Source organism: Podarcis tiliguerta (assembly GCF_965153285.1).
Source record: "Podarcis tiliguerta genome assembly, chromosome: 4".
Lineage (NCBI taxonomy): Eukaryota > Metazoa > Chordata > Lepidosauria > Squamata > Lacertidae > Podarcis > Podarcis tiliguerta.
Window position 1 is genome coordinate 100,033,570 of NC_139537.1, and position 13,531 is coordinate 100,047,100.

Sequence of the window (13,531 nt, forward strand, 5' to 3'; positions counted from 1 at the left end):
TCCCCTGGTGGGGACTCAAGACAGCGTACAGCTAAAAACAGCAATTTAACATTGATAGAATTAAAACTATATTGATAACCATATATATATATATATAGAGAGAGAGAGGTAGATATGGAGGAACCAATCATTAAATATATATATATTAAATTCTAGAATTCAAACAATATTTATTTGTTTGTGTTGAATAACTCTGTAAAACGACAGAGTTATTGTTTGTGTATAGAGAGAGATGAAGCCCGAGCTCCCTCAAAGATCTACAGGCCCAGGCGGGAGCCGAGTCAGTCTTCGGTCCCGCGCACGCGCCGAAGCCAAAGGGCAGCCAATCGGCTCAGCGATTCCCCGGCGCCTCTCCATCCAGGACTTTCTTCCTCCCTCCCTCTCCCCGGAGAGCCCCGTTTCCACCTATCAGAGAGGAGAGAGGCTCCCTGGCCATGCTCGGCGGCCTGGGATTGGCTGCGCAGAGGCGGGCAAGGCAGGGAGGGCGGGGAGTCCGTGGCGGGAAGATTCGGATGCCTGGGCTGCGAGCCAGGGCGTGGCCGGCGTTTCAACGGCCCGGGGCGCGCGGGCCAGAGGGGGCGGGGCCTCGCCAACCGCCTTCTCCTCAGCCCAGCGCGCGCCATGGAGCCGGGGGCGCCGCGGGGGAAGAAGGGCCGAGGAGGGAGCAGGATGCTCCGGGGCGACGGTGACGAGCCAGGCTGGGAGGCGGCGGCGGGCGGAGGAGGCGGCAGCAGCAGTAAAAAGCCCAAGTTTGTGAGTAGCCTGAGGCAGCTCTGGGCTCCCGGGAGCCTTTCCTTCCCTCCCCGAGGCCCGTCTCTGGAAAATACCTCTTTTTAAAAAATAACAACACGCAACTGATTTCCCTCATGGGGCGGTTGGCGACCCCCCCCCCCCCATTATGCTGCCGAGGAACTTTCCTTCGGAACTGGCTGCCTCTTGAGGCCCAGGAGGCGCCTTGCAGCTGCTGAAGAAGATAATTGGTTAGACAAGCCCACCCGTAGGCTGGGAAAGTTACACCAACTCTGATAGCTGTGCATTTTTCTGGATTTTCTTTTTGTAAACCGCTTTAAGGGTGAGGTTTTTTAATATATAAAAAGACTATAACTAGGATATTTAAACAAAAGCTCAATGAAGGCCTTTTCTTTCAGCATGAGGCCCTCGGGCAGAGGTTTTCCAACTTTTTGAGTCCCTTGATGAACCACGTTCTTTCTGCAGCTCCCCTGTGGGGAAACAGGCACCAAGCCTCCGAAGCCCAGTTTGGTCCCCCCTTGCCTGCAGAGCCAGCAGCCCCCCATCCCGTTTCAAACATCCTTCTTTTGTGGAGTGTTTCCTCAGCCTCCTCTCCCCTCTTCTTGGGGAAGCTGCCCCGGTCTCTGAGCCACCCGCACCCTGCCCCAAAGAGAGGTGCTTCCTCACGACATCCCACTGGGGCCTCAGAAGAGGATGTCCCCAGCCTTAGTAGCCCAACAGAGACTGGCTGAAAGAGAATGTGAGGCCAGCATCTTACATTGAGTGGCAGCAGCTGGCGCCGCTGGGCCTGCATGGCGGAAAGGCTGGACACTCTTCAGTGCTGGACACTCAGCTCCCAGGCAGGCACTGCACACAGCAAGCACAAGAAAGGCCAGCACTGCACCTGTCTCTGTCTGCCTGTCCGGCCTCCCACTTGTCTGTCCATTCCCAACAGCAAGGGCTGGCAGACTGGCTGGGCTCCCTCACCCACTTGCTTGCTTCCTCTGAGGCCGCCTCAGCTGCTGGCAACCAGCACCCCCTGGCCAGCCCCAGAGCCAGGGCTGCTGCAACAAACAGCCATGCAAGCCTTTGGAAGGCAGAGATGCAATAGGGCATCAGAGGAGGGAGGGAGGGAAGGAAGGAAAGAGAGATGGAGGCCAATGTTGCCCACGGCACACCTGACCATCATTCAAGGCACCCCAGGGTGCCATGGCACACTGGTTGATAACCACTGCCCTAGGGTGTTTTATTCTGATACTGATAAAAGGGGCTCTTAGCCACAAGTTCATACAGAGTTCCCAGGGAAGGGATGGTTGTCTCCTTATCTGCTAGCTTTTCTGGGCATAAGCAGGTTTAAAAAATGGGGGCAGCAGGGGCAGTTCTTCTTCACTTACTGCCACTCAAGCCAAGCCAAGCAGGCCAGGGAATTGTGGCTGTTCCATGGGATGGGTTCTTGAGGTTGTCCAGTGGGGTATCATCAGGATTACCTCCACATTTACAGAGACCAATATGATGATGGAAAGTGAAGGAATATTGCTTGCATAGTGAAATTATACCTAGAATTTCTTTGCTAATTTTTGGTAGACTATCTGAACTGCATTAAGAGCTTGTTTCTTTATTTACAGCATTTGCACATCAAGACACTGACAGATGATGTGGTAAGATTATTTTGCTTTTATTCTGCTGTGACTAACTCTATGTTTTACCACACAGATAATGGGAACTTGCTTTGTAAAATAAACACTTTTTGTCATTCAGATTTGGCACTTAACTGAAATGCAGTAACTCACTTCAGATGTAATGCCAAATAATGATTTTGTGCTACATGAACTTGCCTAAGGCTAATGTGCTGTCCCCCTGCCCATAATGCCATCTCATATTTTTTCTTTAGTTAATGGGTAAGTGAACCAATAAATGGATAAATGTGAGTAAGAAATAATAACAATAAAAACTATAACAATTTGCTGTGGCAAGTTTGCTTGTAAACTAGAATTGGGAATTAAATGTTTGGTTGTAAATAATAGTTTGCCCAGATTGGATGTAGTGATAAACTATAGTTTTTGACAAAACAAGTATAGGAGGAATAAATGGGTATCCTAAGCATTATTCATGCAAACCAAGCCAATAAGTTGAGTGTGCCATTGGTTAACTATGCTTTAACCATGCTTCCACACTTATGAAAGAGATGTCCTGTTTATTGTGTTTTGGCTGGAATTCTCCATTATCTATTCAGCTAACAACTTTCTACATCTGGGAGGTCAGAGTTATAGATGACAGTCCTGGGTCCTACCTTATTTTTAGGTATTTTGCATTGCAAGATTTTGCTGCAGGAATGTATTTAGGGGTCCTATTAACTTCTTTGGGCATGATACTAAATTATAGTTTAGAATTATGTGTATGAGCCTAAGTTTACTTCAGGCTTGCATTCCAGATCACCTTTCTAGTACTGCTGTGAGTCAACTGCTTATTTAATTATTTTAGAACCCTAAACTGTAGTTTATATTTACTATGGTTTGTTGAATAATGCTATTGCTGATTAGGTAGAGAGTTGCATAATCCCAGTATCACCATACTAATGTACAATTTTTTTGTTGAAGACTGCCACATGTGGTTGGATATGCCACAGCAGCAAATTGCAAAGTATAGGCAGGGGTATAAGGAATATGGCATTTTTTAAAGTACACTTGTGCCATGTTGTTCAGGACTTTATATACTTACCTTGATAGCATGCTTGGTAGCATGCTGACATAAAACGCAGGTGTCAGTAGCTAATGCCCAATAACATCTAGACTACAGAATTCTTCAGTGGCTGCAGCTTACAAACCAGCTTCAAGGGTGGCTCTCCAAAGGGTGAGTTACAATACTTTATATTCAGGGCTAGTGATGCTTGAACCCATGCAGCCAAACTATCCGAATCCAATAATGGTTGCAGCTGATGTACCAAACGATGCTGGTAAAATGCGGTTGTAGCTACTGAGGTAACCTGAACCTCAAGTGACAAAGCTGGGAGTACCCGTAAACTAGGTACCTGGTATATCAAGACAAAGTACAACCTGGCTCGTCCAGGCGCAGTCCTGTAATATCAAACCAAAGTTTAGTGTTTGTCTAAGCAAAGCCACAATGAGTCGGAGTCACCTAATGATGGTAGGAATGAAATAGTACAAGGTATACAACATTTTTTTAAAAAAAAAAGTTTTTGCTTTTTTGTATTTCAGTGCTACTGTAAAGAGATACTACTGATCCCATGTATAAGAAGTATTTTTAGGATGCACTGTGTATAATATGAACTTTAGACATATTTATTCTTAGTTCTTGTTCAGTTTGATAGATTTTCAAGTATACGAATTCCTGGGAGCAAAAAAGATCGACCAACTATAATGAATCTGAAACAATTGCATTCTACAACCAGCAGCTGGCCTCCATCTACAGATTTGGATGACTTCATTCCTAATCCTTTATCAGACGGGGAGATCCTATCACTATTTGAAAAAATGATGGTAAGAGAAATTGTTCAATTGGCTGTGAAGGTGTAATGATATCTTAAACAGAATACTAAAGTTCCCACTATGCTATTGGGTTTCTCTTTCTGCACAATAAAAGCACTGTTAAAGTTATATCTGCACACTCATTAAAAAATAGTTCAACTAGTTGTGTGTGAATTTTAGCAGTGGCAGACAGTATTACAGTCCATTATATGAATGGCTCTCTTCTACTATCTTGCCTGTTGATACAGCCTTGTCCACTTATGGCACCAGCTTAATTTTCATATTATTCCATAAGGGGGAATGGTACCTTTCAAAATAGTTATGGCAAAGATTATGCTAGTACCATTACTCTTGTTTTATATATGCAACAAAAATATTTTTGACTATTTTTTCTTGAAAAATCGACGAGAGCAATTTATAAATGAGCAGCAATAATGAAGGAAATGGTTACCAATAAATAATATATATTAGTAAACCCTAATTTGCATCTTTCTATAATTTCTACTAGTCCCAACTAATAATAATTAATAATAGTAATTTATTATTTGTACCCTACCCATCTGACTAGGTTGTCCTTGCCACTCTGAGTGGCTTTCAGCATATATACATTGTAAAACATAATCCTTGAAGACCTTCCCTATGTAGTGCTGCTTTCAGATGTTTCCTAAATGTTATATAATTACTCATCTCCTTAATATATGATGGGATGGCTTTCCACAGGGTGGGCGCCACTACCAAGAAGGCCCTCTGTGTGTTTCCCTGTAACTTCACTTCTTGGAGTGAGGGAACCGCCAAAAGGCCTCAGTGCTGGATCTCTGTGTCTGGGCTGAGTGATGGGGGTGGAGACGCTCCTTCAGGTATACAGGGCCAAGGCTGTTTAGGGCTTTAAATTATGCTCGGAAATGTACTAGGAGTCAATGTAGGTCTTACAGAACGGGTTTTATATGGTTCTGGTGGCCACGCCCAGTCGCCAGTCTAGCTGCCACATTCTAGATTAATTGTAGTCTCTGAGTTACCTTCAAAGGTAGTGCCGCGTAGAGTGCATTGCAGTAGTCCAAGTGGGAGATAACCAGTGCATGTACCATTCTGGTGAGACAGTGCACAGATAGGCAGGGTCTCAGCCAGCATACCAGATGGAGCTGGTAGACAGTCGCCCTAGACACAGAATTAACCTGTGACTTCATGGACAGCTGTGAGTCCAAAATGACTCCCAGGCTGCGCACCTGGTTGTTCAGAGACACAGTTACCCCATTCAGGACCAGGAAATCCCCCTTTCCTCAGAAACATTACTTCTGTCTTGTTGGGATTCAACTTCAGTCCATTAGCCACCATCCATCCTCCAACTGCCCCCAGAAACTCACACAGAACATTCCCTGCACTTCACTGGTTCCAATTTAAATGAGAGGTAGAACTTGGTATCATCGACATCTTCATTTTCACTGTAACAGAGCTGAGCTGAGCTCACAGTCCTTCAACACAAAAATCCACTCCAGGTTAATCTAATCTTTCTACATTTCAATAGTTAATAGGATCATTTTGTTGCTTTTGTTAAATAAAAAAATCCTTGCAATCTACAGCAAATAACTCAGGATTTGCCAGCATATTCTAATGAACCTTTTATTCATTCCTGGTTTATGGTAAGGTGATTTTGTTTGTAGAAGGGGGGGTAAATCATAGTATGTAATGTCTGTTTTGCCTTTTCCCCTTAGGAAGATATGAATTTAAATGAAGATCGGAAGGCACCATTGAGAGAGAAAGATTTCAGTACCAAAAAAGAAATGGTGGTGCAATATATTAGTACTGCTTCTAAAGTGGTAAGCACTCTTGAGTGGAGTGGGTGTTTGGGTGGGAGAAAAACTAACAGATATTAAGAGATTGATGCAAATCAAGGGAAACACTACTTTTATCAGCAACTGCAATCACAGCTCCCAACAAGTACAGTCCAGTTCATGCCAGATTGCATGTTATTTGGTTAAGATATTTATATACCACTTATTCACATTTCTAAGTGGTGTAAATAAAAACAAACGGGACAATAGAATGATAAGACTTTATCATGAAACCAAACATCGCCTTAAAATAAGTGCTAGAACGAGAAAGTCTGAGTCAAGTGTCTGAGGTTCAGCAAGGAAGGCGCTCAGCTGGGAGGGAGTTCACAGCCTTGGGTCCACTATACTTAATTCATAACTTTGGTTAGTTATGAGCTGCATATCTGAGCCACGGGGGACCACTGACAGAGACTCACTCAAAGATCTCAGTGTTTGGGCCTGGATATAAGGGATTATGGACTCATATTGTTACAAATTAACTTTGTAAATTAACGCACGAACCTTGAACCTGGACCGGTTAAATATGGACAGCCAGTGCTTGCTTTTAAGCACTGGAATTATGTGCTGGTACTGTTACGATATAGAACCAATGCAGCTGCAAACTGCTAGCTTGAAAAGTAAACATGATGGGAATGTTGTGACTGTCCGTGGGAAACGGGGACAGTCAGCTCACAGGGCAATGCACTGGAATTAGCTCAGAGTGTAATATGAGCTCTTCCTCTTGCTCTTGTACAGGAAGTACAGGAGGTGTTTGTCTCTCGACTGCTGGAGCTTGAAGAGAGCAGTCATGTTTTCTGTAATGATGCAAAGACAGGAATAAAAGCATGTAATTACGTTTCTGTCTATCTCCTTTTCCCTGCTGGGAGAGCAGGAGGGAGGGGTGTGTTCTTCCCACGCTGAGAAGAATCGCCTATCGAGACCTAGCCTGGATCTTGCTGGGGAATGCAGTCAGGGAGGTTAACGGGAGACCAAGCCGGGTGCCTGGGAGTGTTGCCAGTTACTCCCGATATAGGCTTGATTTCCGACAGGTACATCAACAGACTAGCCACAGCATTTTGCATCAGCTGGAGCTTCTGAACCAGGCACAGGGTAGCCCCACATAGAGAGCCTTGCAATAATCAAGTTTTGAGGTTATCAATTCATGAATTTCCACAGCTAGGCTAACCCTATTGGTACACTATAGTTGGTAAAAGGTACTCCTGGCTATTTAGGCTACTATTAAATCTCAATGTAAGTTTGTTAGTTCTGCTATTTTTAGAAAATGAAAACAGTGCCTCTTTCATTTAAATGAAGTATGAATGATTTACAACGCTTTATCTACCAAACAGGTGTGTTTCATTTTCATCTGATGAATTGCTTTAGTTTGCCCAGTAACTATCAGTCATGGCAATTTAGTTTGTTTGGGTAGGACAAGGCAGAATGAAGCAGAAAGAAGCAACTCTTGAAAGAAGAGAGGTCAAAGCTGTTCAGTACACAGGTTCCTAGGTTGCCTATTTCTACTGCCTAGGAATGGAGTGGATTCAGCCTTTAATTCCAATTTGGTCTTGCTCCCTGAAATGGTGCTCTCACAGATGTCTTAGTGGAAACCAGGGCCAAAAGTAAAGATCTCCTCTCAAAAAGAAAGGGGGGGGGGAAGAAAAGAGGCTAGATTAAGAGCTAGGGAATACCCAAGTTGTAAACCCTCCTGTGTCCAGAGACTTATTTACATGTCCTTATAGGCCCCTCCTCTCCAAAACACAGGGGATTCATAAGGTTTGAAAGACAAACCAGTATTGGTAAAGACTCTTCAATTCAGTTAGCTTCCAGAATCTTTTCAAAATGAACAACCTGTGCCTTAAAGGCATTTACATTTACCTATATTCAGAACTGCATCAGGTTCCCCTGCCGTGCAACGTCCCACTAGGACCTGGAGAATACCTTAACCTGTCTTCAACAATATGGCTTCCTGATAAACTGGCAAAAGAGCCACCTTTGCCCCTTGCTGCAGATCCAGCATCTGGAGGCTACTATAGATATAGCATCCAGGGGAAACTATAAACACAGCAACCTTTGCTCATGAAATCCATATGGCTTTTGTTGCATTTTTTAAAAGCTGCTGCAAAGGGCTGGGCATCATTCTACTGGCTTGATGCAGTTGTGGCCACAGTGTATTAGATAAGTATTCATTTTTTAAAATACAGAATTGAATATGTTTGTATTGAGATTTAATTTTAAATTGTACACTGCTCAGTATGCAGGTGGGTAATGACACGTTTCAGTTTTTTCTGTACTGCAGGTCCCCCAGCACATGCCAAGCTAGCATGTTTGGGAGGATACATTAGGGAGGCACTTGCAGATGATTAGTGTATTTGTTCTTAGAGTGAGTACCCAATCTAGTAGTTTTAAAAGTGTTAGTGACCATTATGTGTTGCTTTATGGTTAGTTGTTTTTAGTTAATTTTATGCACCTTCTGTACCCCAACCTGGAATCTATTGTAATGTAGGGCAGGCTATAAATACATTTTTTATTTTTAAAAAATACTACTTGTATAAATGTAAGGAGATAGTTAACTTTAAACATGTAATGCTCTCCAAGTAATCCTATGTACCATGTGTAATTGCTTAATTTTTATGATCAGCTAGATATAATTTTAAATTATCATTTATTTTATTGCATCTATATTCCAGCTTTCTAAGTTATACAATCTTCATATTTTATGATTTTAAACTAGCTAGAAAATTGCTTTAGTTAAATACTGAGTTTCTCTAAAAGTTAGTAGTTTAATGAGATGCTTGTGAATTGTAACTGGTAAAATGCAGTGAACTGAGATATTGAGCAAGTATTACTTTCCTTGCAGGGGTGTCTCAAGAGTAGCAAGCAGATTTCACCACAGGAGTTCATATATGAACTGAAATCAGGAACAGTAGATGAAAAACTTGTCAGTTGCTTAGAATCCCTCCGCGTGTCATTGACTAGCAATCCTGTCAGGTAATTCAAGTAGTTCAAAAGTTGTTCTTTTTTCTTTTTTTTTAAAAAGGTGTGTCGCTGTATTTCTATATGACCATCTTCCTTCAGTAAACAAAAAGCAAATTAGTAAAATTTTATAAGGTGTTGTCTTTTACCAGGTGTGTTTATAACTTTGTTTAAGGTAGAGTTTTTCCAGAATCTCGATCTCTGAATATCAGTGGCAGTCACTTTCCTCCAAATGCCTTTCCTAGATGTCTTGTTGTTTCCCCCCTGTAAATATATACAAGTGGTATTAGAAATATGAAGTTGCATGTCTAATATTTTTGCTGAAGTTGTAGGGATAGCAGAATTGGACTTTAAAGTAGGAACAAGTGACTACAGTTTGTGTTGTGATCCAGAGAAAAGATGGTGCTTTTGTTTTATAGCAGCTCAATGATTCTCCCATGTGTGCATTGCTATGCTGCTCGTGTACTTAATCTGTGTTGCTCATTCACTGGATACTAAATTAATCTCCATATCATTATGATGTTGCCAAAAGGTCTCTTGAACTAAAATTAGAATTTGATTAAATAAACAGTTTTAATACTAGCTGTAGTGTTTTATGGCAATGTCTACATATAAATTGTTTAGAGTCATTTATGAACACTAAATGTTCACACATTTCAGAACTTATTCTCTAGCATTGTCTACGCACCTTTTCAAGGCCCTTTCTGTGTCAACTGTTTGTGTCCCACAGTAGGGCTACTGAGAAGAGATGTGGAGCAGAGCTGCAATATTAATGCCGCATGATCGGCATTGTTACTATAAAGAATGCATCCTCCTTATCTATGTGCAGATAAGTACCAAACAGCAGTAAACAAGTTGGGAAATGATATATGAAACACACATCCCTCTCTCAAATATCATACAGGTTGCCGGCAAGTCTTTGCTTATTTTTGAGTTTAGATTTCGATGGGGAGTTTAGATTTTGGAATGTGTAAAGATTATCAGTGCTGTTAAAACTTCAAAGCCAAGACTAACATTCCAATCTAGAAATCAAACTGGCCTGCAAAAATCTGTGTCTCCTGGTTTGTGGGTGTCTTGCTGCCCACCACACGGAAAGGATTCTGAGCTCTTGACGCTATTTTTATATAACTATAGTAATTGCTTGAAATAAAAGGTCACCTAATGGATACAATATTCAAAATATATTTTTCACCACCTCTTAATACTTTCAGTTGGGTCGAGAACTTTGGATATGAAGGACTTGGATTACTACTGGACATCTTGGAAAGATTGGTTGAAGCAAAGCAGTAAGATTTTTTTCTACAAATATACAGTCTAGGCCTGGGTGATGTATTGATTCATCGCCCAAAACCGGTTTTGAAACCTGCATTGCAGCAATGATTTCACAATTTTAGGCCAGGCAATATACCATGAATGCCAGCAGGTGTTGCCAGCGTTTCAGGCATGGCCTCCTCAATCCTCAGCGAGCCCAGCAGGGCCACTCAAGACCCGCTCCCTCCCTCCACAGCCCAGCCAGCCACCCCCAAAGATACTGGAGTGGGGTTGGGGGTGGCAGCGTGCTTGCACCTACCTCTTGTGCTTTGTGCTGTGCTCGCTGCTTGCCCGCCCATCATTTCTTCGGCTGAGCAAGTGGGCTGCTCCCCCCTCCCTTCTGCCTCACACCTGGTGCCTCCTGCAAGCCCCTGTGATGGGAGCATGTGGGGGACAGCAGTAGCAGCAGCGCTGGCTCCTTTTCCTCATCTCCGGCCCTGTACCTTCATGGTTGATTGGTGGCGGCGGTGCCCATTTCCCTTCAAGTCGCTACTTGCAAGATGGAAGTAGTAGGGCTGGCTGTGGTGCTGGAGCTGTTGGGAACGCAGTGAGGTGGCAATGGCCATGGGGTAGGCTAGGAGGGAGCTGGTGTGTCCGCTTGGGGGCGGTGAGGTGCTTAGGCAAGGTGATGCTGTGCTGTCAGTGTATGCTGTCCCATTGGTGCAGATGGGAGCTGCATTGTGGTGTAAATGAGGAATGGCTATGGAGGGTTAACTGGCTACTCTACTAAACTAGTTCAAACCACTTTGAAGTCCTCCTTCCTCCTCATTTTCAGATATTGTGATATATCACTATGTTGTAATGCTCTGCTGGTGATGCATCACAATGTTGAAAAGCAGATATTGCCCAGCCCTAATACACTCCTCAGTAAGAGTAGAATAGCTTGCATTATGATATAAATTTCTTGTCCTTAATTTGTTTCAGACAGGAACAAATTCTGAAGAAGTTACAGCACAAGATCATACAGTGTTTGAAGGCCTTTATGAATAATAAGGTTAGCAACATCATTTGCTTAATTATTTAAGACTGCTGTCATATACAGTACTTGGTTACTTGGAAATAAGCCCTATTAAACTCAGTGACGCTTTCCTTTCAAGAAGAAATGAAGTATAAACACACATAACTGATACTGTTAACAGTTGTTAAGTGACATGCCAACCTTTGTCTCATATCCTTGATTCTACTGGCACTTACATAACTAGATACACAAATTGAAGCTGCAATCCTGTGTTCAGTTCTTGTTGGGGTCAATATCTGGTATGTTATGGTTTAACTATTTTCATGCCTAACAGAAAGCTATGCCTATGCCAGTGGCTTAAAAGTGCTGCAGTAGTAGTAGTAGTGATGATGATGATGATGATGATGATGATGATGATGGAATATTCATTTCATTTCATTTCTATACTGTTTTATATTTTTAAGACAAATGCTGCACATTTCCCTTCAATAATAGTTTCTTTTTTGCATTACATGTTAAGCATTATCTGCGAATCAAGCCAGTGAGGTGCCAAAAGATCATAGTTAATCTACAAGTTAATCTTGTAGTGTCCAATGGGGCTCCTCCCCCTTCCCCTTGTGTTTAGGATTTCAACCTCATAGTACTAATTTAGTTTCCTCGTTAGGAGGCCTTCATGCATTTTTATGAGGTGCCAATTGGAAAAAGAAGGTAGCTTAGTCCACTGGTAGAATCAAACTTCAAAATTTACACACTGAAACTCACACATTTATTTTAAATCCAAGTCCAGTTTCCTTTCTGCAGGACAGCATTGTCTCTATATAAGACCCTACGCATGTTCCAAAAGCAGCAGAAGATACTGTATCTGTTGCACTCCCTGCTAAATAAATATTCACTTAAAATTTAACTATGGCAGTTAGGAGTAAAACAGTTGACACATGCAGAATATATTTATGAAAAACTTTATGTGCTTACACAGATAGCAGATGATGCATATGAAAATGAAACATGTAAAGCCAAAGACTGGACGTGAAACAATGGGATTGTATAAAAATACTGAATGTTGCAAATTAATCATTTGCCTATGACAGTTGTTTTCAACCTTTTTGAGTCCATGGCTCCATTGACCAACCACATTCTTTCTGTGGCTCCACTGTGGGATACAGGAATTCCCACTTATATGGGGGTTTGTGCTGCCAAATACAACAGTTCTTTTCAAGGATATCAGGACAAAAGGAATGAGGTGGAGGAAGGGGAACCAGAACAGTTTTATTAACAGGCATACAAAGCATTAGCAGGCATACAAAGCATAACATAAAACATACCCGACATGGGCTACTCAATCTCCCCTTCAGCTGCCCGGAACCCCAGGTAGAGCAGCAGGAGGAGAACCCCAACCGTTGGTGTCCCATCATCAGGTCCTTTGATCTGGGCAGAAGCTCACCAGGCCCCTCCCACCTATGACTTTTATAGCCTGCCTTGATGCGTTCAAGTGCACCTGGCATTACTCATGATTAATACAGAGCGGCTGAGAGTCTCCCACTACCTGCAGCCGGCATCCAGCCAACACTTGCAACACAGAAGAACCCAATAAACTCCTGACAGGTGAGAATCCAGCAGACCTCAAACTGGGGATGTTAAAGGGAAAGGGACATGCCACCTCACTCCTCAAAATACAATTGTCTTCCGCATTTCCACTACAGGCTTGCATTCCACCCCCCTGCTTGCATCACTTGGATGTGCGTAAGTGGGGATGTCCCCCATTCCACCCCACATGTATGATAGCACACATACAATAGTCAGGTTCTTTAAAAAACTGAGCATGCAAGGCTTAGCGACAGATGTGGAAGGATGCACTGTGGCGGTATTAGGCAATTATTAGACTGCGTGTATGCCTGTAGTATAAGTTTACAGTGTGTGAGTAATGTGAAGGGTGTGTATAGTGTGGCTGAGTATTACCGTATTGGCCCGAATATAAGCTGCACCTGCAAATAAGCCACACCGTTAAAATTTGGGGGAGGGGAGAAAAGAAAACTACCCAATATAAGCCACTCCCTTAAAATTCCACAGGCTCTCCCACCCGTTCCATTTTACTATATGTTTGTTTCAGCAGTGTTATCATAAAAGCCAATTTTTGCAAGGTCGTAAATTTTAGCTGCTCTTTTAACTGTTCGTGGTCAGAATTTGGAAAAGAAGTACAACTTATATTCAGGCCAATGAGGTAAATATTCTGAGAATTGTAAGAGCCTAAGCAAATTTCCACTTGTGTA

At 42.6% G+C, this 13,531-nt stretch overlaps 1 protein-coding gene across 2 annotated transcripts in view; it reads left to right on the forward strand.

Moving 5' to 3' along the window:
* The first annotated feature begins 580 nt into the window (after positions 1-580).
* The window catches only part of DIAPH3 (diaphanous related formin 3), a 112,681-nt gene continuing 99,730 nt past the window's right edge, over positions 581-13,531 (forward strand). Inside the window, exons 1-7 of one of the 2 annotated variants that reach the window (XM_083435808.1) lie at positions 581-753; positions 2,355-2,387; positions 4,050-4,226; positions 5,924-6,028; positions 8,880-9,010; positions 10,207-10,281; positions 11,231-11,300. In XM_083435808.1, coding sequence (XP_083291934.1) covers positions 622-753; positions 2,355-2,387; positions 4,050-4,226; positions 5,924-6,028; positions 8,880-9,010; positions 10,207-10,281; positions 11,231-11,300 — 723 coding nt within the window. In that variant the 5' untranslated portion in view covers positions 581-621. Of the gene's footprint in view, positions 754-921; positions 1,073-2,354; positions 2,388-4,049; positions 4,227-5,923; positions 6,029-8,879; positions 9,011-10,206; positions 10,282-11,230; positions 11,301-13,531 lie in introns of those variants that run through there. The other variant, XM_083435809.1, reaches the window with a different exon arrangement.